The 26,002-nt window shown below is 45.0% G+C and overlaps 1 protein-coding gene across 1 annotated transcript in view; it reads right to left on the reverse strand.

Annotated features, from left to right (window-relative positions):
• The window catches only part of LOC141096816 (beta-alanine-activating enzyme-like), a 62,985-nt gene that overhangs the window by 36,272 nt on the left and 711 nt on the right, over positions 1 to 26,002 (reverse strand). The window contains exons 2-3 of the mRNA XM_073583662.1: positions 23,552 to 23,715; positions 22,499 to 22,624 (exon numbers count right to left, since the gene is read on the reverse strand). Coding sequence (XP_073439763.1) covers positions 22,499 to 22,624; positions 23,552 to 23,715 — 290 coding nt within the window. The remainder of the gene's footprint in view (positions 1 to 22,498; positions 22,625 to 23,551; positions 23,716 to 26,002) is intronic.

A 26,002-nucleotide genomic window follows, 5' to 3' on the forward strand; every position in this document is an offset into this window, starting at 1 on the left:
GTGTGATACTTACCACCGACCGGCTCCCCCTCTGGTTATCTCTGGTCGCGCGAGATCGGCCTGGTCCATTTCTCATCGTCGGCTTCCTGCTGGCGCCGACGAGCGAGACATGGACGCGGGCGGAAGACGGTGATCATCGCCGTGTCTGAAAGGTAAGTACGACCACCGAGCATCTCTACATCGCTAGTGAGATCTGCCTGTTTGGCAGCTCACTAGCGACCATTTAGCGATGCACCAGCGATCCTGAACGGGTCGTATTGTGGTCAGGATCGCTGATGCATCGCTAAATGTAAAGGGGCCTTTATTGTGGAGTTAGTGACTGTAATGGGGGTATATACATATATTACATGCATTGGAATAAGAGATGTATATACAATACGCAAACTGTTCGTATCCCAATAACAAGTCTATTAGTGGAAACAGCCTGCGGCCTCCTCAGTTAATCGTCAGTCAATTGAGTAATTATCCTAACAACTGAGTGCAGCAGAGAGTTGTTAGTGACAAAAAGGTAACAGCGTGGTGGTTCAGCCTGACCCCGACAGCTGTGATCTTTGATAAAGCTATGCTCACTTCTCGTGCCAATGCCGTTCCTGCACTTGTGTTCCCAGGTCTCGCTGTCTCTTCCTTCGAACGTATACCTAATCATGAGGGATGAGAGCCGGCCACTAACTCACTTCTTCTTGATTACGAATACATCGGAAGGCGGGGACAGGGATGCCAGCACTGATTGGGCGTCGGGCTCACGTGTCAAAACAGCAGCATTTGAGCCCCAGAAAGATGAGTGCAGACATCGCTGTAATGGCAAGGCACAGAAAGTGAGTACAGGTGTTTTTATTTTATTGGGGACCAAACATGGGGAATGAGAAGAGGTTGTCAAAGTAGTGGACAGCTCATTTATTCCTGACCAAATTCCCAACTCCATTTGCTGAAAAGTAGCCAAAAATGTGCAAGGATTCTCAACCATGCTTCACTGTGGCATGCAGACCCCCATTATTGAGCCAGTCTCAAGCTCACTGCTGAACAAATGCCTTTTGTTACAGCCAGATAGTTCAGATTTTGACTCAATGGTCTAGAGCACCTGCAGCCATTTTTCTCCACTTCATTTCTTATGTTTTCATGCATAACTGAGCCTTAATTCCATGTGCAATTCTTCCATGAAGACCACTTCTGGACAGATTTCTCTGAACAGTAGATGGGTGTAGCCGATTTCCACTGGTTATTGGTAGTTCTGACCTGATGGCACTGGTGGACATCTTTCAATATCAAAAGGTAGTAAGTATAATGTGTCTTTCAAAAAATTCCCTTGACAGAGAAATGGGTCTACAATCCTCACTGTTATCCATTTATTGATGCTTCATCAAGCGAGCAAGAACAGCCCATTGAAACCCCAGTCTGCTTTACAATCTTTGCCTGGGAGAGAACTTGCTGGTGCGGTATAACCACCTTTGTCTTGTGTGATTTTCATATTGCCCACACCTGTTACTTGCCACAGGTGAGTTTGAATGAGCATCACATGCTTGAAACAAAGTTTTTTACCCACATTTTTGGAAAGGTGCCAACCAGGGGAAGAGTCTTGAGGAGATCATTTGCATATTCCCAGTGCCTTCTGGGATAAGTGAAGAGTCTCCACGAGCTCAACGATCACTGGGTTTTGGCCGTTGCAGCTGAAAAGAGGAAATCAGAAAAACCGCGCGCCGACATTTGGCTCATCTTTCATCATTTTTAAGAAATCTCAAGATGGAAGAGGCCATTTGGTGAGCTGCATTTCTTGCTACATGTTCACAGATTTACCAGTGGAAAAGCCAAACTTCACATGCCACAAATGCAAGCTTGTGTCCCTGTTGGAGGAAAAGTTGCAAAATCTCGAAGAGAGGTTAGCTACGTTGAAGATCATTAAGGAAGGTGAAGAGTTCTTGGACAGAGCAGAATTATCTCTTCATGTTACAGAAAGAGAAGAAATTCGAAGTGCACCTGAAGAAACAGAGGAATGGAGACATGTGACCCAGAGAAGCAGGAGGATCAGGAGGCAGTCAGCACCCATACTGCTCAGAAACCAGTACCAGGCTCTCACGCAGGAAAACGATGAAGAAATACATCAGGATAAGACTTTGCCAACAAACAGCAACCTTGTACGCCTTCAGAGTCCTCTTGGATGGAGAAAGAAAAATGTTGTGAAGAAGAAACGGAGAGTGGTGGTCATGGGGGATTCCCTGTTGAGAGGAACAGAGGCCGCTATCTGCAGACCGGATATAACTGCAAGAGAAATGTGCTGTCTTCCAGGTGCAAAAATTAAAGATGTGTTTGACAGGATATCAGGACTCTTCAGACCTACAGATGACTACCCATTCCTGCTACTACATGTGGGGACAAATGACACCGCAAGAAACGACCTGGAAACCATCTGCAGAGACTTTGAAGACTTAGGCAAGAAAGTGAAAGAACTGGGAGCGCAGGTGGTCTTCTCTTCCATCCTCCCAGTGGATGGCCATGGAACAAGGAGGTGGAATAAGATTCTGCAGGCGAACAACTGGCTACGTCGATGGTGCCGTCAGCAACGATTTGGATTTCTGGATCACGGAGTGAACTACTTATACAATGGACTACTTGCTAGAGATGGGGTGCACCTTACGAAGACTGGAAAGCATGTATTTGGAAGTCGCCTTGCTACACTTGTAAGGAGAGCTTTAAACTAGAACAACATGGGAAGGGAAGCAAAAGACCAGAAAGAGCCATACACCTGACAAATGCTATTGAGAACTTTGCTATTAGAAGTGGAAAGGAAGAACAAAGACGAAAGAATCTAATTAATAAAAATATTGGAGAAAGAGAAACCAATCACAAACTAAAATGTTTCTATACTAATGCACAAAGCATGGGCAACAAACAAGGAGAATTGGAACTACTAACACAGGAAAAGAAATATGATGTCATTGGAATCACTGAAACTTGGTGGGACAATACACATGATTGGAATACAAGACTAGAAGGATACAACTTATTTGCAAGAAACAGACTTGAGAAACGAGGAGGGGTGTCGCATTGTATGTTAGAAACGCGTATATCTGCACAGAGATTGAAGCTTCAGAGACTGGGAGTTCTGTGGAAACTGTTTGGGTAAGAATACAAGGACAGAACAATGGAAAGGACACCATTGTAGGAATTTACTACAGGCCGCCTGTGCAAGCTGAAGATATGGATGAACTCTTTATGCATCAAATGGCCAAGTTCTCCAAAAAATATGACATAGTTGTCATGGGAGATTTCAACTATCCAGACATTTGTTGGGAATCTCTGTCAGGCAAAACTAACAGGTCAAGGAAATTCTTATCCTCTCTTGCTGACAACTTTATCTTCCAAAAGGTAAGGGAGAAAACAAGGGGAACTGCTACCTTGGATCTAATCCTTATAAACAGGGAGGAAATGGTTGAGGAGGTAAAAGTGGCTGGGACCCTAGGAGGTAGCGACCATGCTATTTTAGAATTTTGGATAACTAGAGGCGGAAGACCTGTGAAGACTCAGACGTCAAGGTTAGATTTCAGAAAGGCAGATTTTAAGGGATTCAGAAAGAGAATTGGAGGGATCCAATGGCTGGATATCCTTAAAGACAAAAATGTCCAGGAAGGATGGGAAATCTTGAAAAATGAAATTCTCAAAGCACAGTTGTTAACAATTCCGAAAAGAGGGAAGAATAGGAAGTATTTAAGGAAACCAGGATGGATGAACACAGAACTTAAGCACATGCTAAAAAGGAAGAAAAAAATGTTTATAAAATGGAAAGAGGGAGGCATATCTAAAGAAGAATATAATGCTGTCTGCAGAACCTGCAGGGCACAAATCAGATTATCTAAAGCTGAAAATGAATTGAGGCTTGCAAGAGATGTCAAAAGCAATAATAAAGGATTTTGGGGATATGTCAAAAGTAACAGAAAAGTCAAAGATGCTATAGGATTTTAACAGGATGAAAATGATGAAATGGTAAGACAGGATGTTGAGAAGGCTGAACTTTTAAATTCCTATTTTGCATCTGTTTTCTCTCAGAAAGGAAATGTAACATCAACTGTTATTCACTGTCCTATTAAGGGAATAGAAGAATCCAGGATATCTATAAACAGAAAGATAGTGAGGAAACACTTAGCTAACCTAAATGAATTCAAGTCTCCAGGTCCAGATGAATTACACCCCAGAGTACTGAAGGAGATAGCAGAAGAAATTTTTGAACCCCTCTCCATAATCTTTGAAAATTCTTGGAGAACAGGAGAAGTGCCAGAAGACTGGAGAAGAGCAAATGTTGTTCCTATCTTCAAAAAGGGGAAGAAGGTGGACCCAGGCAACTATAGGCCGGTGAGTCTGACTTCTATACCAGGAAAGATCTTTGAACAAATTATTAAACAACATGTATGTCAATACCTGGATAAGAATGAAGTGATTAAACAGAGTCAGCATGGGTTTGTAACTAATAAGTCATGTCAGACTAACTTAATTTCCTTCTATGACGGAATCACCGATTGGGTGGATCAAGGAAATGCTGTAGATATAGTATATCTTGACTTCAGCAAAGCATTTGACAAAGTCTCTCATACAATCCTTATTGAAAAAATGACTAAGTATGGAATGGACAAGGCAACTGTTAGGTGGATTCATAACTGGCTTAGTGATCGGACCCAAAGAGTGGTCGTAAATGGCTGCACATCCAGTTGGAAGAATGTCTCAAGTGGGGTACCACAGGGCTCTGTCCTGGGCCCTGTATTGTTCAACATCTTTATCAACGATTTAGATGAAGGAATTGAGGGTAAACTGATTAAATTTGCTGATGACACAAAGCTAGGAGGGATAACTAATACTAGAGAAGAGAGAGAGAGGATTCAAAAAGATTTAAATAAACTGGAGAAGTGGGCAGCAACTAACAGAATGGTTTTTAACAGGGAGAAATGCAAAGTACTACATCTGGGCAATAAAAATGAAAAAAGCATATGTAGAATGGGAGGAATAGGGCTAAGTGACAGCACATGTGAAAAAGACTTGGGTATACTAATAGATCACAGACTGAATATGAGTCAACAGTGTGATGCAGCAGAAAAAAAGGCAAATGCAATTCTAGGATGTATTAACAGAAGCATACAGTCTAGATCACGTGAAGTCATTATTTCCCTCTACTCCTCTTTGGTCAGACCTCATCTGGAATATTGTGTCCAGTTTTGGGCACCACATTTTAAAAAAGACATCAACAAACTGGAGCAAGTTCAGAAAAGAGCGACCAGAATGGTGACCGGTCTGCAAACCCTGTCTTATGAGGAAAGGTTGCAGGATTTGGGAATAATAATAATAATAATAATTTTTATTTATATAGCGCCAACATATTCCGCAGCACTTTACAATTAAGCGGGGACATGTACAGACAATAAATTCAATACAAGTTAAGACAATTCAAACAATAACATTAGGAGTGAGGTCCCTGCTCGCAAGCTTACAATCTACAAGGAAATGGGGGGACACAGTAGGTGAGAAATGCTTGTTAATTCAGGTCTGGCAATTATAATAGGGATTTTCATATAAAGCTGCATGATCCGGTCATCAGCCCGTGTGTTTAAGTGCAATAGACAAGTATCAAGTGCAGTTATCATGTGCATGAAGGGTGTGGAGACAGATGAATAGTAGGGTGCAGATTCAGAATAATATTTGGAAGGAGGGAACAGGGCAAAGTTAGCTTGCTGAGTTGTTGATGTGATAGGCTTCTTTGAAGAGATGGGTTTTCAAAGCGCGCTTGAATAGGTCAGGGCTAGGCATCAGTCTGATCGTCTGGGGAAGTGCATTCCAGAGAGCTGGAGCAGCACGAGAGAAGTCTTGGAGACGGAGGTGCGAGGTTCGGATTACGGGGGATGTTAGTCTTAGGTCATTTGTAGAACGGAGGGCACGTGTAGGGCGATAGACAGAGATGAGAGAGGAGATATAAGGCGGTGCAGAACAGTGGAGAGCTTTGTGGGTGAGAGAGATGAGTTTATACTGGACCCTGTAGCGAATAGGTAGCCAGTGTAATGACTGGCACAAGATGGAGGCATCGGTGAAGCGGCTGGACAGAAATATGACCCTGGCTGCCGCATTCAAGATGGATTGGAGAGGAGAAAGTTTGGTAAGAGGGAGACCGATCAGAAGAGAGTTGCAGTAGTCCAGACGAGAATGAATAAGAGCGACAGTAAGAGTCTTAGCAGTTTCAAAGGTGAGAAAAGGTCGGATTCTGGAGATGTTTTTAAGATGCAGGTGACAAGAGCGACTGAGTGATCGGATGTACGGAGTAAAGGAAAGTTCAGTGTCGAATATGACCCCAAGACAGCGGGCATGCTGCTTGGGAGTTATGGTTGAACCCTCCAGGGTTATTTCGATGTTAGGTAGAGTGAGGTTAGTAGAGGGGAGAAACACAAGAAGTTCAGTTTTAGAGAGATTTAGTTTCAGATAGAGGGAGGACATGATGCTAGAGACAGCAGACAGACAATCCTTGGTATTTTGAATTAGGGTAGGGGTGATGTCAGGGGAAGAAGTGTATAATTGGGTGTCATCAGCATAGAGATGATACTGGAACCCAAATCTGCTGATTGTTTGTCCAATAGGGGCAGTGTATAAAGAGAAGAGGAGGGGGCCTAGGACTGAGCCCTGCGGGACCCCGATAGTAAGGGGACGAGAAGAGGAAGAGGAGCCGGAAAAAGATACAGTGAAGGAGCGGTCAGAGAGGTAGGAGGAGAACCAGGAGAGGGCTGTGTCCTTGAGGCCTATAGAGCGGAGCATAGTGAGGAGGAGCTGGTGATCCACAGTGTCAAATGCGGCAGAGAGACCCAGGAGAATCAGCAGGGAGCAATGACCTTTCGATTTAGCTGTTATTAAATCATTAGAGACTTTAGTGAGGGCAGTTTCAGTAGAGTGTAAAGAGCGGAAACCAGATTGTAAGGGGTCGAGAAGAGAGTTATCCGAGAGATAGCGGATTAGACGGGAGTGGACCAGGCGTTCCAGGAGTTTAGAGATGAAGGGAAGGTTAGAGACAGGTCTGTAGTTAGCAGTGCAGTTCTGGTCCAGGGATGGCTTTTTAAGTAAAGGGGTTATGATGGCATGTTTAAATGAGGAGGGAAATATACCTGAAGAAAGAGAGAGGTTAAATATTTTAGTCAGGTGAGTGGTGACCACTGGTGAGAGAGACTGCAGGAGCTGTGAAGGAATAGGGTCACTGTTGCAGGTTGTAGGCCGAGCAGAAGCGAGGAGCTTGGAAACTTCTTCTTCTGAAACAGGCTCAAAGATGTCTAGTGAGCTTGAGGTGCGGCAGGGAAGGGGATCCAGGCACTGAGGAGATAGGGCAGAGATATCCTGATGGATGTGGTTGATTTTTTCTAGGAAATAAGTGGCCAGATCCTCACCGCTGAGGTTGGTGATGGGGGCCTGTACTTTAGGTTTCAGGAGGGAGTTTAAGGTTTCAAAAAGTCGTCTTGGGTTGTTGGATAGTGAGGTGATGAGGGTGGTGAAGTAGGATTGTTTGGCCAGATGAAGGGCAGAGTTATAGGTTTTGAGCATGAACTTATAGTGGATGAAGTCTTCTGCTAAGAGAGATTTTCTCCACTGCCGCTCTGCACACCTCGAGCAGCACTGAAGAGAGCGTGTTTGCGTTGTGTGCCAGGGCTGCCTTTGTCTGTGTCGGGTCTTTCTGCGTATAGAAGGTGCTGCTTCATCTAGGGCATTCTTCAGTGTATTATTGAAGTGTGACAATGCTATGTCTGGACAGGAGAGGGTGGAGATGGGGGCTAAAGATGTGTGGAGATTGTCCCTAAGCTGTTGGGTATTAATGGTACGTGTATTCCGATAAGTGTGGTAAGTGGGGGTGTCCCGGGTGAGGAGACAATTCTTGACAGAGAAGGAAAGAAGGTTGTGGTCCGAGAGCGGGAGAGGTGAATTAGTAAAGTCGTGCAGCGAGCCGGGACGGGAGAAAACCAGGTCCAGAGTATTCCCGTCCTCATGTGTAGGAGAATTAGTAAACTGTGAGAGGCCGAATGAAGAAGTTAGAGAAAGAAGATGAGAGGCAGACTGGGAGAGCGGATCATTGATGGGGATGTTAAAGTCTCCCATGATGAGGGTGGGGATGTCACAGGATAGAAAGTGAGTAAGCCAGGTGGTGAAGTGGTCTAGAAACTGGCGGGAGGAGCCTGGAGGGCGATAAATGACCGCCACTCGTAAGGAGAAGGGCTTAAAGAGTCTGACGGCGAGGACTTCAAAGGAAGGAAATGTAAGTGAGGGAACCGGGGGGATGACCTGGAAAGCACATTGTGATGAAAGGAGCAAACGAAGACTGAGAGGAGACTTAATAGCTGTCTACAAATATCTAAAGGGCTGTCACATTGTAGAAGGATCAACTTTATTCTCATTTGCACAAGGAAAGACTAGAAGCAATGGGTTGAAACTGAAAGGGAGGAGACACAGATTAGATATTAGAAAAAACTTTTTGACAGTTAGAGTGATCAATGAGTGGAACAGGCTGACACGAGAAGTGGTGAGTTCTCCTTCAATGGAAGTCTTCAAACAGAGGCTGGACAGACATCTGACTGGGAAGATTTAGCGAATCCTGCTTTGAGCAGGGGGTTGGACCAGATGGCCCAGGAGGTCCCTTCCAACTCTACGATTCTATGATTCTATGATTCTATAATTTTGTAGGGTCGATTTTGGGGGTTTTGCATGAAATTATGTCCAATTTGCCATTTATTCTGTTTCTTTTTGTGTTGTTCCAATGCACACAAAGGAAATAAACGTGTGTGTAACATGAATCGTGTAACTGTAATAATTTTCTAGGAGAAATATAAGGAATTTTATGTACTGAAATTGTACCAGAAAATGAATTTTCTCCTTCGCCTCATTGGGGTACACAGACCATGGGGTGTTATGCTGCTGCCACCAGAAGGCTGACACTAAGTAATACAAAAGAAAGTTAGCTCCTCCTCTGCAGTATACACCCTCAGGCTGGCTCCCAGAGAACCAGTTTAGTGCAAAAGCAGCAGGAGATAATTAACAACATATAAGAGTATAACATGTCAAATTACAGAACAAGCACAAAGCCATTAACAGGGTGGATGCTGTGCCCCCCAATGATTGGCTCAGAGAAAAGGATTTTACGATGAGTACACAAAAATTCCTATTTCTCCTTCGCCTCATTGGGGGACACAGACCAAAGGACGTCCCAAAGCAGTGCCTTGGTGGGGAGCCACATAAAAGATTGAACCCCATGTACCAACTGACTAAGGTTGGTTTCCACCGCTTGCAGAATACGTCTGTGAAGGGCCGCATGTGCAGAAGTCTGAGAGCGTAGGCTGTACAAAGTTGCAGTCTTAGAGACCTGTTCTGCCGATGCCCGATGCCGAATGGCCCAAGAAGCGTCCACTGCCTGAGTAGAGTGTGCCTTAATCCCCGCTGGGATAGGCGTGCCTCTGATGTGGTAGGAATTCTGAATAGCCGAGTGAATCCATTGGCTATTGTGGCCCTAAAGCGGATAAACCTTGCCAGAGACCCGCAGGAAAAACGAATAGGGTGTCCGACCTACGAAAGAGTGCCATCTTCGAGACGTACTTTCTGAGAGTCTTCACTACATCCAGAGTGTAAAGAGCTCATTCTTCCCGATGTCCTGGTGCTGGACAAAAGGAGAGAAGAGGACAAATGTCCTCGTTAAGGCGGAAAGACAAGACCACCTTGAACAAAAAAGAATGGACATGGTTCAATTACCACCGTGTCCTGGTGGAAAATCAGAAAAGGAACTCGACAGGACAGAGTGGCCAGCTCCGAGACTTGGCTTGCTAGACGACACTGTGACGTCACAGCGACAAGAAAGGCGACTTTCTGAGACAGAACTGGCAATGAGACGTCCTGCAACGGTTTGAAAGGCATCTGATGAAGAGCACCAAGGACCAAAATAAGGTCCCCAGGCCTCTGACCGCATTCTATAGGGGGATACCACATGGGAGACCCCCTGAAGGAAAGTCCTCACTCGCAGACTGGAAGCAATACTGGGATAAAACAGAAAAGGCCGAGATCTGGCCTTTGAGAGAGATGAGAGAACCCAGCTTTAGATAGCACCCAGGCTTCAACGGCCAAGCCGTTAAACACAGGGCCCCTGAGATTCCATGACAAATCAGACGTTGGCAGAGCAGAACTGGACGATCCGGCAGTCAGAACGGGAGATAAGCGACGATCTGCACGAACTCTGCATACCACACCCAGCGTGGCCAAACCGGGGTGACTAGGATAACTGGAGTCCCTTCCGCCTTGATCTTCCTGATGACCGTCGGATGGAAAGAAAACACATACGGAAGACAAAACTGATGACACGGAGAGACCCGTACATCCACCTCGATGGTCTTGGGATCCCGAGATAGAGCTCTGAAGTGAAATATCTTGGCGTTCAATCTTGAAACCAACAGAACCCATCCTGAGTCCTTAAACGAATACAGATCTAACTGTTGAAAATACCGAGAGGTTCCTCTCTCTGCCCAACTGAGAATATGGGCTACCTTGCGCATGGCTGACCTGCTGCGGGTACCCCTTTGATGACTAATATATACCACGGCCGTGGCTTTGTCAGATTGAAATCGGATGGAGTGACCTGCTAGGAATAATGGAACTGCTGCAGAGGTAGCCGGTCATCAGGGGGCTCGACACCCTAGTTGACCAACACCCCTGAGCAGTGTGGCGACGAAGGAGTGCTCCCCACTAAACATTGAACCGGGAGAACGGATGTCTTCCCTCATCCAGGGGAAAAATGTCCCCACCTGAGAGGCTGCCTGACTCGCAGGGGCAAGAGCACCGGCGGTCGAGAGAGAACGGGTTCCTATCCCAAGCTGCCAGAAAAGTCTGCTGCAGGGGACGGAGATGCAGCTGAGCGAAGGGAACTGCTTCCATTGCTTTCACCATTCTTCTTAGTACTGTCCTGGCAAACTGGATGGAAGGATAGGATGAGTGTCAAAGTGCGCGGCCTCTCTGATGAACGGCTAGGACGTTGTCTCAAGGCAGCAATACCCCGTCGGAAGGTGTCCAGGGTCATTTCTAGAAAGGACATCCGCTGGGCTGGAACGGGGGAAGACTTGCTTTACGATTTTTCAGGCAGCCCAGGAAAGAAACAATATTGCAAGTGATACAAACACACTCCACGTAGTCCTGGAAAGTCGGACCCTTGATTAGAAGGTCGTCCAAGTAGGAAGTGTAAAATCGTGAAATGAAAATGCTGTTCGCTAATGGCGAAGTGCAGGAATTTCTAGTAAAGGGGGAAAATCTGAAAATGGAGGTAAGGATCGGGCGTCGATGGATACTAGAAACTCCCCTTTTTTTTTTTTTTTTTTAAGTAATGACCAAACGAAAAAACACCAATCCAGTATGATTCTAACAGTTGCGTCCTTTTTTAGGACCACAAACGTGTTCGAGTAGAACCCCTCGAACCCTTATTTTTCTGGGAACAGAACAATGATTCCGTTTTGAAGCAGTGAATGTATGTCTCTGGAAAAAAACCTTGCTCTTGCCTGTGATTTTTTTTTTTTGAGGTCTCTAACCCATTCTATGTAAATGGCAGAAAAAAAAAAAAAAAACAGTCCTGAGGTAACAGAAATAGGTGGCCACCTACTATATTGGTGTCCACCAGGTAACGCCAGAAGACACTGAGCGGAAAATCTCTGGTACCTAGATCTCTTAGATCCAGACTGATTGGGGTGACACTTCCAATGCTGGCTGGGTCTACAGGAGACCTGGAATCCTTCGACCCTACGAGGGGAATGCCCTGATCCGGAATGATAGTGGACCAGCCCGGATAGGTGCGCAAGGATCAAAAACAGATTTTGCCGAAAAAAGGATGCTGGTGAAGAAATTTGCTCCTTCTTCCCATAGCAACCAAGATGAGCTGATTCAGCTTTTCTCCAAATAAATGGCCATTCTGGTAAGGGAGAGATATCAAAGTTTTTTGTTTTTTTTTGGACGCAGAGTCCGTTTTCCACTCTCTAAGCCATAATGCCCCTTGATAGCATTTACTTCTGATAGCGCAGTGCAGCTAGCCGCATCCAAAGAGGGGTGCAGGAGACCATTGCTTTAGCTTGGATGGATAGAGTGCTGAACTCGAGGTCTCTGCAAGGCGATATATTAGTGGGTCTACAGCAGGAAATTCAGCCCTATCTTTCTGCAGATCAGCTGAAAAAAAGGCGTGCCTCGCCTCAAGAGGATTCTGACCTGTAAGGCGTTTATCCGACTGTTCCCTGTGCCGCTTAACTATAACCCGGATCTCTGGGTGGATGGCAAACGCTGTATGAGGGCGTCCAGTCCTTTTGAAGGACACTGCATGATCCAGGACAGAACCGGGACTCTCGTCAACCTTCAGAGTCTGGTTGACAGTCTCAATAATCCATCGTTTCCTGAAACTCTGCGATTCCAAATCCAAGAAACACATAGCTCATGGACTCCACGTCACATGATTGCTTTGGGAATCTACTACGGATCCTATTTCTAGATGCCTGTACGTTTCTAGAATACTTGCGGCCCCTGCTAGCCGATGACTCCCGTGTAGGAGAGGATCCGTTTATATCAGTCCTGCTAACGCTCCGATTCACAGAGGGATCACAGAGGGATTCAATCTCTTTGGCCAGAGAAGCCATGTATTACTACAGTGATGAAGCCCACTCAGGGGAATTAGGTACACTGGGACTGGTGGCGGCAGAGGGCTCATGAGCGCATTTGGGGTCACGGGCATTGCAAAGTAAAGAAGACTAATAGTCTTATTAGACCCTTTGGGAGCTTGGACCGGGACATGGTGTCATGGCGCCTTTAAGACCGGGGAATACTACAGGGGGATACTGTAGGGGGAAGGGAGCAGAACTTCCTTACCCGGACCCTGAGGTTCCTGGAGGCCGCATTGTATTATCGCTATCTTTATGTAGCAGCCGCTTCTGCAGATTCGTTGTGTCCCTTTAAAAAAACGCCACCGGTACTGCCTGGTGCCGCGTCATGTGCAAGGCCGTCGCCCCTGTGTAAGCCGGCCGGGTGGACCAAGATGGCCACCGGGAGGGCTGGGGCGGCGAAGTCTCGCAATGAGTGAGAGGCGCCAGTTCAGGGGGGGCCACGGCCATGATGTCATCTAGTGGGCAAAGCCTCTTGGATTGTTCCATGAATAGGCCCAAGCCGGGGCCTAAATCTTTGCAGCCAGTGGGAGCGTTACCCAGGGGAGGGGGACCGAGAAGCGCCAGAAAAGTGGGCGGAGCCGCCATAGTGTGGGTGCGGCTTCTGGGTTGCAGCCTACACAGTGGGCGAAGTTGGGGGCTAAATTTTTTCGGCGTCGATGCAAAAAGATTCCAAACGTGCGCCCTCGCTGTCCGCCTCCTTGCATCATCGGCTTTAACAGTGGTGGTGCAGTTTCCTGTGGATTTTATCAAGTCTTCAGTGCCGGATCTTCCTTCTCTTCTTACATTTGCTACACATGGTGGTCAGCCATTTGATCCATCGGCACGACCGGCTTACAGGACTATTTTTGGTGAGCACAAATCCATTCCCCTTTCCCATTTTTGCAGTGGACGCCAAAAGGGGGTCTCTGTACATCCAAGGGGTTTGTTAAATCCCCTAGGATGGGACAGGGCTGATTGTCCGGCATTAGGCCTGGCTGCGGAAGAGGTTACGTGGAGGCGACACTCCATGTGCTCGTCCATTAAGGGTGTGGGGAGATTGGTGCCCTTTAAGGGACCCGTCACCCCTAAAAAGAAGCCCAGGCATGGCATCCCACGTCGCAGGAAAGATTACGGGAAGGTGACACTCCCCGTGCTCGCCTGTTGATGGTTCAGGGAGATCGAACCCTTGAAAACATCCATCGCCCCATTCGTCTGATGGAAAAAATCAAAAGCAAAATGTAAACGGTTGAAAACTGAAAAATGATGTTAAAAAGAGCTTTTGGTCTGAAGACCAGACCCGTGTGCCTCCTACGGACACTAAGCAAGAACTGGTTCTCTGGGAGCCAGCATGAGGGTGTATACTGCAGAGGAGGAGCTAACTTTCTTTGCATTACTTAGTGTCAGCCTCCTGGTGGCAGCAGCCTAACACCACATGGTCTGTGTCCCCCAATGAGGCGAAGGAGAAAATTAATCTTCTGGAACAATTTCAAGGGTGCCAACACTTTCGGACATGACTGTATATACATATACACCCTCATACAAATATGAGAGTGTGTATTACTGAACTAACATCATTGTGAATATTTTTGGAACAGTTCTTCTTGTGAGTGAAGCATCATCTGTGCCTTAGTAGAGTGAGTAATAACCAGTGGATGACACGTGAAGCTTTATATATGCTCCCCTGCATGGTTCACCCACATTAATGTAAGTGCCATAGAAATAAAAATAATATTCTTATTAAAATTTGTACAGTATTTCTACAGCCAGCTGAACGCATATGTGCTGCTTTGTTACGGGAAGACCTAGATTTGTCAGTGCACTTCAGAGGGTCAAGTTATAACATGCTATTGGTGAGTTTCTTAAGTGCTTTTTTATTTTATCGTACTTGCATCTATAGAGCCATCATATTCCACAGCGCTTTACATTATTTTCACTGTCATGTCTTTGCAGTGTGGGAGGAAACCCACGAAAACACAGGAAGAACATACAAATTCCTTTCAGATGTTTTCCTTGGTGGGATTTGAACCCAGGACCCAGTGGTCGCTACAACGCAACAGTGCTGACCATTGATCCATTCCTTTTACGACCTGCTTGTAATGCTGAAAATGCAGAGCACAGTAGGGTCCACAAAACCATGTTCCCCTCTCTTACAGTGATTTATGGGGGAAGATGCAGCGGAGAATGATAAAACATGCTGTGTGAAGAGTAGTGCACTAGTGAAAGGACAGATGCCTCTGCGGTGCTCCGGGGTAGCTGGGCGGGTGAGGAGGAGGACAGAAAGTAGAATCTGTATTTGCATCAAATACTTACAGTGAGAAAAAGTAGTATTTGATACACTGCAGATTTTGCCAGTTTTCCCACCTACAAAGAATGGAGAGGTCAGTAATTGTTATCACAGGTACACTTGAACTGTGAGAGACAGAATCTTAAAAAAATCCAGAAAATTACATTGTATGATTTTTTATAGAATTAATTTGCATTTTATTGCATGAAATAAGTATTTGATACAATAGAAAAATAGAACTTAATATTTGGCACAGAAACCTTTGTTTGAAATTAGAGATCAGACTTTTCTGTAGTTCTTGAGCAAGTTTGCACACTCTGCAGCAGGGATTTTGGCCCCCTCCTCCATACAGATCTTTTCCAGACCTTTCAGGGTTCTGGACTGTCACTGGGCAACATTGAGTTTCAGCTCCCTCCAAAGATTTTCTATTGGGTTCAGGTCTGGAGACTGGCTAGGCCACTCCAGGACCTCGCAATGTTTTTTATGGAGCCACTCCTTAGTTATCCTGGCTGTGTTTTTAGTCATTGTCCTGCTGGACGACCCAACCACGACCCATCTTCAATGCTCTTACTGAGGGAAGGAGGTTGCTTGACAGAATCTCACAATGCATGACCTCACCTGTTATGATTGGGTCACCGAGGAGGAAAACAAGACCAAGCTAAGCCACAGAAAACCAGAGAGGTTGGTAACTAAGCGGATTGCAGACCCCTGATCCTATCCACACAACTATCAGTAGCCGTGGAGTGTACCTACGATGATTCTAGACGCCTCGACACAGCCGGAGGACTAAATAAGCCTAAAGCAAGAAAAGGGGAAATCTAAACTGCCCAAGAGCAGACCCCAAAGGAATAGACAGCCCCCAAACATATATTGTCGGTGAGACAACATGAAAACACGAACACATGTAGGAAAATAGGCCGAGCAAACGATGGGGCCCACACTAACTAGAAAGGACAGGAAAGGAAAGATGCTGTCTGCAATCACGCGAAAAAACCCTGCAAAAATATCCAACACTTCTGATAGCAAAAAAAACCCTGAAGTCACTAGACTTCACCCACTTTATCAGCACTCTGGCATATTCTGAAAACAGAGCAAAAAGAAGCCAATCTAATAAGGGACAAAAAGCAACCTGGCACAAACAGTAACATAAAGACGGAAATTCAGCACAGCCCCAGCCGGGGCTGGCTGAGCACACAAAACTGAATAGACAAAACCAAATCAAATGTGAACAATAGCAAAGAACACTTAGCTTGAGAATGCAGTGACTGAACTGGAAACTAAGACCTCAGGAGGCAGGAAAAATCACCAGCATGGACAGAGGGAGTCGGCTGTCTTAAATCCAGTCAGAGACTCCAGATGTCCATTCGTCGTCCTCATTATCAGGTGGCAGGTCTCTGTTAATTAGATCAGCTTCATTACCTCCTGCAACCACCAGAGGGAGCCCGGAAAGAGAACTCGCGACTCCTCTGTCAATACAACCAGCTCCACCACCCTCACCAGCATCAAGAGGTAGACCAGAAAGTGAATTCACAACAGTACCCCCCCTTGAGGAGGGGTCACCGAACCCTCATCCACGCCACCAGGCAGATCAGGATGGGCCCGGTGAAAAGCACAAACCAATCTATCGGCATGAATGTCAGAAGCAGAGACCCAAGAATTATCTTCCTGGCCATAACCCTTCCATTTGACCAAGTACTGGAGTCTCCGTCTAGCCAAACGAGAATCCAATATTTTCTCTACCTCATATTCCACATTGCCTTTAACCAATACAGGGTCAGGAGGTGCCGCCATAGGAACTACTGGCTCAACAAACCTCTTCAACAGAGATTTCTGAAACACGTTATGGATCTTAAATGTAACTGGAAGAGCCAATCGAAAAGAAAAAGGATTAAGAATCTCCAAAATCTTATAAGGTCCAATAAATCTTGGCTTGAACTTTGGAGACGCCACCTTCATAGAAATATTCTTTGACGACAACCAAACCATATCACCCACTTTAAACTGGGGACCAATGGTCCTATGCCGGTTGGAAAACCGCTGGGCCTTTTCCTGAGAGAGGGACAACTTATCCACCACTTGGTCCCAAATCTGCTGCATTCTCTCTACCACAGTGTCCACACCTGGGCAGGCTGAAGATTCCACTTGCCCTGAAGAAAATCGAGGATGAAACCCAAAGTTACAGAAAAAGAGCGACATCAAAGTGGCAGAACTAGCTCTATTGTTTAGCGCGAATTCGGCCAAGTCTGCCCATTGGTCTGAGGATGAAACGCAGAGGAGAAAGATAACTGAATTCCCAGATTGGAACAAAAAGCTTTCCAGAATCTGGAAACAAACTGGACTCCTCTGTCCGACACAATGTTCTCAAGAATCCCAAGCAACCGAACCACCTGTTGTAAAAACAAGGACACCAACTCTGAAGAAGATGGCAACTTTGGGAGTGGTACAAGATGGACCATCTTAGAAAATCTATCACAAATCACCCAGATAACAGTCATTCTCTGAGAGACAGGAAGATCAGAAATAAAATCCATTGAGATATGGGTCCATGGCCTCTTGAGCACCGGCAGGGGCATCAACAACCCACTAGAAGAACAGGGTTTAGACCGAGAACAAGTCCCACAGGACTGCACAAAATTCCTGACATCACGAGATAAGGCAGGCCACCAAAAAGACAGACTCACCAAATCTCTGGTACCAAAAATACCTGGATGATTAGCCAATGCGGAGCAATGAACTTCAGACATCACTCTCTTCCTCCACTGGTCAGGAACATACAACTTTCCCATAGGACAACGCTCAGGTTTGTCCTCCTGAAATTCCTCCAGGGCGCGTCTCAAATCGGGCGAGATGGCAGAAAGAACTACCCCCTCACCTAGGATGGCAGTAGGCTCGGTCACAATAAGAGAATCAGCAAAGAAACTCCTAGAAAGAGCGTCTGCCTTAACATTCTTAGTGCCCGGAAGAAAAGAGACCACAAAATTAAAAAGCGTGAAAAACAAGGTCCACCTAGCCTGTCTACTATTCAAGCGTTTGGCCGATTCAAGATAATCAAATTCTTGTGGTCGGTGAGGACCACAACTTGATGTCTAGCTCCCGCCAACCAGTGTCTCCACTCTTCAAATGCCCATTTCATGGCCAACAATTCCCGATTCCCCACGTCATAGTTACGTTCAGATGGGGAGAATTTTCCAGAAAAGAAGGCACAGGGATTCATTTTAGAAGTCACCGGATCTTTTTGGGGCAAAACAGCTCCTGCACCAATCACAGAAGCATCTACCTCCACCTGAAATGGAAGTGAGACATCAGGCTGCCGCAGAATCGGAGCAGAAGTGAATCTCCGCTTAAGCTCCTGAAATGCTGAGACAGCATCTGGAGACCAATTCAGCACATCAGCGCCCTTCTTGGTCAGATCAGTCAGTGGTTTGACAATACTAGAAAAATTACCTATAAATTTATGATAAAAATTAGCAAAACCCAAAAACTTCTGGAGAGCCTTCAAAGAAGTGGGCTGAACCCAATCATAAATGGCCTGTACCTTGCATGGGTCCATTTCAATAGCCGACGGAGACAAAATAAATCCCAAAAATGAAATCCTCTGTACACTAAAGAGGCATTTCGATCCCTTTACAGGGAATTTTCCCTCAAAATCCGGAACACAGTCCGGACATGTTCCACATGAGAATCCCAATCACTGGAAAAGATCAAAATATCATCCTGATAGATGATCAAAAACTTATCCACAAAGTCCTGGAAAATATTCATAAAGGATTGAAAGACAGAAGGGGCATTAGTGAGCCCAAAAGGCATCACCAGGTACTCAAAATGTCCCTCCGGAGTATTAAACGCCGTCTTCCATTCATCCGCGTGCTTGATGTGAATAAGATTATACGCCCCCGAGGTCAAGCTTGGTAAACCAGCAGGCACTTTTACCTCTGGAAAATTAATCAGAAATCAGGGGTAACAGGTACTGATATTTAACCGTAATTTTGTTAAGGGAACAATAGTTAATACAAGGCCTTAATGAACCATCATTCTTGGTCACAAAAAAAAAAACAGCACCTAAGGGTGAAGAGGATGGTCTAATATGACCCTTCTCCAACGACTCCTTGATATAAGATCGCATAGCATCATGTTCGGGTACCGATTGAAGTTGAAAAGCCGACCCTTGGGAAATTTACACCCGGGCATCAACTCAATTGCACAGTCATAACTCCTATGAGGAGGCAAAGACGCAGACTTACTCTCACTAAATACATCAGAAAAATCAGTCAAATAATCAGGAATATCATGAGACTGAGGAGAGGTGGAGAAAACAGGAGTGTCACTAAGAACACACTGACAACCCTAACTCACCACAGACACAGATTTCCAATCCAAAACTGGATTATGAGTTTGCAACCAGGGAAAACCCAGAACATTAGTATCATGCAAATTGTGCAGCACCAAAAATTTACAATTTTCTTGGTGGTCTGGGGCGACCCGCATTATCACCTGGGTCCAAAACTGAGGTTTATTCTCCGCCAAAGGAGTAGCATCAATACTCCTCAAAGGAATAGGCTTCCGCAGAGATATCATGGAAAAACCACAATGTTTAGCAAAATCCAAATCCATCAGATTCAAAGCTGCTCCTGAATCTACAAAAGCCTTAGCGGAAAATGTGGATAAGGAGCAGATCAGAGTAATTGCCAAAAGGAACTTAGGTTATACACTGCCCACAGCAAATGTGTGTGCAAAACGTTTCTCTTGGTTAGGGCAGACAGAAATAATATGAGAAGCGTCTCCACAGAAAAAACACAGCTTATTACGCCTTCTAAACTCCTGATGTTGCGCCCTAGACAAAACCCTATCACATTGCATGGGTTCAGATGTTTGTTTAAAAGGCGGCAACACCTCTCGTGTAGTTTTACGTTCACGTAAACGCCTATCAACTTGAATGGCTAATGACATAGAATCATCAAGACCAGAGGGAACAGGAAATCCCACCATAACATCTTTTACGGTTTCTGAAAAACCCTTCCGAAAGAGAGCTGCCAAGGCACCATCAATTCCATGTAGTAAGGACTGCCTACTTTCGGAATTTTTGACAGTGTACCTCTGCAGAATCCTGACCCTGGTTCAATGCCAATAGGGTTTTCTCAGCTTGATCAATAGCATTAGGTTCATCATACAACAACCCCAAGGCTTGAAAAAATGCGTCCACATTAGTCAGACTAAGATTTTCAGGTGTCAGAGAAAAAGCCTAATCCTGGGGATCGCCGCGCAGCAAGGAGATGACAATTTTAACCTGCTGCACAGAGCTCCCCGATGTGTTAGGCTTCAAGGCAAGAAATAATTTACAATTATTCTTAAAATTCAAAAATTTAGACCGATCCCCAGAAAACACATCAGGAGTAGGGATTTTTGGTTCAACAGCAGATGATTGCGCGAGATAGGCGGAAATTCCCCGCACTTCAGCAGCAAGCTGCTCAACACGATCAGACAATTGCTTAATCTCCATTAAAGAAAAAATCCTCTTACGGCCCCAGAGAAAAAGAGGAAAAAATACATATATATAAAAAAAATAAAAATTCTGACACTTTTTGTTTTTTTTTTACAATTCTTTCTTGCTTTTGAGTACCCTAGAGTCTGCAGTTTAGATTGGTGATTCTGTTATGATTGGGTCACCGAGGAGGAAAACAAGACCAAGCTAAGCCACAGAAAGCCAGAGAGGTTGGTAACTAAGCGGATTGCAGACCCCTGATCCTATCCACACAACTAGCAGTAGCCGTGGAGCGTACCTACGATGATTCTAGACACCTCGACACAGCCGGAAGACTAAATAAGCCTAAAGCAAGAAAAGGGGAAATCTAAACTGCCCAAGAGCAGACCCCAAAGGAATAGACAGCCCCCAAACATATATTGTCGGTGAGACAACATGAAAACACGAACACAGGTAGGAAAATAGGCTGAGCAAACGATGGGGCCCACACTAACTAGAAAGGACAGGAAAAGAAAGATGCTGTTTGCAATCATGCCAAAAAACCCTGCAAAAATGTCCAACACTTCTGATAGCAAAAAAAACCCTGAAGTCACTAGACTTCACCCACTATATCAGCACTCTGGCATATTCTGAAAACAGAGCAAAAAGAGGCCAATCTAATAAGGGACAAAAAGCAACCTGGCACAAACAGTAACATAAAGATGGAAATTCAGCACAGCCCCAGCCGGGGCTGGCTGAGCGCACAAAACTGAATAGACAAAACCAAATCAAATGTGAACAATAGCAAAGAACACTTAGCTTGAGAATGCAGGGACTGAACTGTAAACTAAAACCTCAGGAGGCAGGAACTATCACCAGCATGGACAGAGGGAGTCGGCTGTCTTAAATCCAGTCAGAGACTCCAGATGTCCAGTCGTCGTCCTCATTATCAGGTGGCAGGTCTCTGTTAATTAGATCAGCTTCATTACCTCCTGCAACCACCAGAGGGAGCCTGGAAAGAGAACTCATGACTCCTCTGTCAATAAAACCAGCACCACCACCCTCACCAGCAACCAGAGGTAGACCAGAAAGTGAATTCACAACACTCACCCATCCTCCCTTCAATTCGGTGCAGTATTCCTGTCTCCTTTGCAGAAAAGCACCCCCAAAGTATGATGTTTGTCCCATCATGCTTCACAGTTGGGATGGAGTTCTTGGAGTTGTACGCATTCTTCATCTTCCTCAAAACACGGCATGAGGAGTTAATACCAAAAAGTTTTATTTTGGTCTCTTTTGACCACATAACCTTCTCCCATGCCTTCTCTGGATCATTCAGATAGTCAATGGTGAACTTCAAACAGACCTGGCCATGTGCTGGCATGAGCAAGGGGGACCTTGCGTGCCCTGCAGGATTTAATCCATGACAGCATAATATCTTAGTAACGGTAAACTTTGAGACTGTGGTCTCTCTTTTCAAGTCGTTGACCAGGTCCTTGTGTGTAGTTCGGGGCTGATTCCTGGCCTTTATCAGAATCATTCTTACCCCACAAGGCGAGATCTTGTATGGAGCCCCAGACTGAGGAAAATTGACAGTCATCTTGTGTATCTTCAATTATGTAATAATTGTGTCAACAGTTGTTGCCCTCTCACCAAGCTGCTATTGTCCCATAGCCCATCCCAGCTTTGTGCAAGTCTACAAAGAGACAGCTCTTTGGTCTTGGCCACAGCAGGCTTCTTAAAGAAAAACTAACAGGTCTGAGAGACCCAGAATTCTTGCTGGTTGTAGGTGATCAAATACTTATTTCATGCAATAAAATGCAATTTAATTATTAAAAAATCATTCTATGTGATTTTCTGATTTTTAGATTCGGTCTCTTACAGATCTCTCCATTCTCTGCAGGTGGGAAAACTTGCAAAATCGGCAGAGTTTCAAATACTTATTTTCCCCACTGTATCTGGGCGCTCTCATTCTAGTTGGCCACAACTAAGATTACTTTTATAACTGGGTTTGAACAAAATTAAACACAATTTTCCAGGTAAGGGAATTTGTCTACCCACACCTACCAGAAAACCAGAAGAAAATGTTAGATACAATCATGTACTCACTGCGTTAAGTGCCAGCAGTCGTCCTCCGAGTGTTGCTACGTATAAGTGATGTGGCTTGGTACTCAGACAAGGAGAAGAAAACACGGCTCCCCCCTCACAATGAACTTTCCAGGCACACTGCTTTACCTGCAATAAAACAACTCATAGTCATCACTTTCAGGAGTTTTCTCATCATTGATCTTCCAGATTCCACCGCTGCTCTGCCTCCTGCTTGTTCCAGAAGATTGACGGTTCGGACCGGCAGTATAGTTGAGCCACTGGTCTGAGCTACATACTCTCCATGCTTCTAGGAGGGCACAGTTGCCTCTGAAGCATCGGAGGAGTGAAGGGGGCACTTAAGCTGGGGAGATCCAGGGGTCAGGGCAGGTTGAGAGCTCCACTTACAAGGCTTATAGCAAAGATCTTGCAAGCGCTGTGCTCCTTTCCTTGGAGTCTGTCCACTGATGATAGAATGCAGTAGTGGCCAGAATCCCAGGCACTGAGCCACAAACAAAAAAAGGACATTTTTTTTAAGCGTATTAATTTTTAATAACTAATAAAGTACAAAGTAGTATTGATAATATTTACACATACTGACAAAATTGTTGGCACCCTTCTGTTAAAGCAAGAAAAACCCACATATTGATATTCAGAAAACTGAAAATTAAATTTGGCAGCAGCAAGTTATTTCACTGACATTTGTGGGGTTTTCTTAAACCCAAAACAAAGCAGCCCTGTTTCAACGCAACCGGGCTAACCACTGAGCCATCATGTTTCAACGCAACCGGGCTAACCACTGAGCTAGCATGCTGCAAAGCGGCAGGGCTAACCACTGAGCCAGCATGCTGCAAAACAACAGGGCTAACCACCGAGCCACCATGCTGCCCTATCTAGAGTTCACTGCTATCCTGCGAGTCACCGTGGTGCAAAACAACAGTGCTATCCACTGTATACAACACATACGAATAAAAACCAGTAAATCTACAGATCCCTTACAGGACAGCTCTTGTGTCATCATGACAATAATTAAACTTAAATAAAACTATTTCAGAAGAACTATTCATCAATCCCTACCTCAACGTCCAGGGCATACAAGTACTGATCATGGGACCCGATAAATGCCAGCCCGGACGTGGGATCTACGGCAGGGGAGCTCTTCACAGCATTGCCGGTGGTAAAGATCCAGTGCATGTCCCCAGTTCTCCTCCTCAGCACATAGAAACGGCCGTCATAGCAGCCTGCAAAGAGACCACAGCTACTTACTAATAACCAACACTTCATCTCTTCCTTAAAAATAAAAACGCGTAATATTATCATGAAAAGACCAGTAGGAAAAAAACTGTACATTTTAGGTGCGGTCCCCTACTCAAAGTATCAGCAGCCATTATTTCCTATATAGTCACAGCTGGGAATATTAGTCTATGTGCAGACAGAGACCTCTGCGTATCAAGACCGGCAGTAGTTGGTCAGTCAGGCGCTCCGGATTCATTAAGAGGCGGCTTGTCTAATTCATGATGAGCTGTAGCGTAAATTATGTCAGAAATCCTACTCCAGTCCCTGACTGTAAGACCTCCGGCATATCACATGGAGGTACACGCCATTTGTCAAACACTCTTGATTACTGTAATTAAGAAGCATGCGGCTCCGTTCACCATGGCAGAAGTCTTACTCCTGTCAGGAACCTGTCATGAATTAGACAAGCCGTGGAGTCACATCCTCATCCAACTCCAGCTCCGCTGGGAGCAGCCAGTGTGAAAAAGTCAAAACTTGCAATTTTTTTCCACGAGTTGTTTCAGATTTTCAAAGCAATTTCTTGTGAAATTGCTTTATAAACTGGCCATTTTTTAAGATTTTCATAAATTGTGGGTTTTTTTTGCAGCCTTCTGATTGAACAGTGCCTTGCTTGAAGAAGATTACATCAGGATTTGCTTCAAAGAAGGGATATGCACTTTCTTTGTCTCTACCAGGAGTTTGTGTTTCTGAAGACCTATAGTGGAAAACGCCAAGTGTTTTAGAGGACTATTGTGACTTTTTTTTTTTTTTTTTTTTAAGCGGATCTGCCCTAAAAATATATATATTATTTTAAAATAGCTGTTGTTTCAATTCAAACGCGAATAAGACTTAACTGCTCTGGGAATATAAAAGCACCTCCCAAGCCTCTGCCTCATTAGCTCTATTCCCCACATAGCCCCACCTCCTTCCTCTGATTGACTGACAGCCCACGAGCTTGACTACAGAGCTATATGAGCCGTAAGTCAGCAGAGGAAGGTGGGCCTGGGTGGGAAATACATAACAGGGAGGCAGGACCTTGGGAAGTGCTTTCATACTCCCAGGGCACTTAAGCCTCATTTACAAATAAATTAAAACAATGATTTTGCAGCCAGGGAGCAACAGATTTCATCAGTGAATGAAACTAAATTTTCAGAAAGAAACATGACCATATGAACAGTTTGGGGGAGGGGTTATTACACAGAGATACTCCCTTCAAAGGGGTATTCACATCTCACACATTAACGATATGTCCACAGGTTAGGACATGAATGTGTAATAGATGTGGAGCTCACCATCAGGACCTTCTCCTGTCTTTCTTGAGTAGGTGGCCCGTGACATGCTTCAACTGAATGGGAACCAGACCACCTGATAGCACCCCTCAATAGGGGAAGGTCCTGAAGATAGGAGAAGGTCCTTGTGGTGAAGCATCTATTACACTCACGGCATATCCTATGGAGAAGTGATTAATGTATAAGATGGGAATGCCCCTTTAAAGATGGACATGACAGAAAAAACATACAACGTTATGGCTTCATTGGGGGCACATCAGAGTCTTGATTTTTGGAGTTCAGACAGAACCCACAATGGAGGCATGAATGTGTGGCTAAAACGTGATGTGAACATACCTTTAGTTTATTTCCCATCAAAACAAGAGGACAACCAATGTGGATTTTACTAAATATCACTCCTCTTTCCTAGAATGTCAAATGGAAACAAGAGATATTTCTGTATAACTGAAGGAATATGGAGGCGTATCACCAGGGGGAGCTGGACTACAACCCCTAAGGGAGTGTCTAATGGTTCCCATTTTGGCTGCTCCATGACTTCCTTAGAAACAGATAGCCCTTTTTATTGTATCACATTAAGACCACCTGTGTCCATATCGCCTATTAATCCATACAGAAGTGGGTCCTCAGCACTGGACCCCTTTAAAAGCCAGTCCAAAATCTAAAGACAAATGGCCGCCATGTAACCTTTACTGTGCTCTTTTTGGCCATCATGGGAAAACAGACTTTCCTTCTAGACAGTGTAATATATATTCCTCTATTAGCCCATGTTCTGTGTTGGATGAGGGCAATACTCATTGTGAGTGCTTCTGCCCCTTAGCTTTAGCGACTAGCAGGGGTCTCAGCAACCAATCCTCCACCGATCACGACTTCTGACAAGTGAAAAGTTTTCTGAAGCTGCAGATGCCCTTTAAATTCTATACAATTAAATAAATGGCTTTATACACTACAGACATTCAATTCCAGA

This window comes from Dendrobates tinctorius, unplaced genomic scaffold (genome assembly GCF_039654945.1).
Source record: "Dendrobates tinctorius isolate UK_male_01 unplaced genomic scaffold, ASM3965494v1 ptg000079l, whole genome shotgun sequence".
Taxonomy (NCBI): Eukaryota; Metazoa; Chordata; class Amphibia; order Anura; family Dendrobatidae; genus Dendrobates; species Dendrobates tinctorius.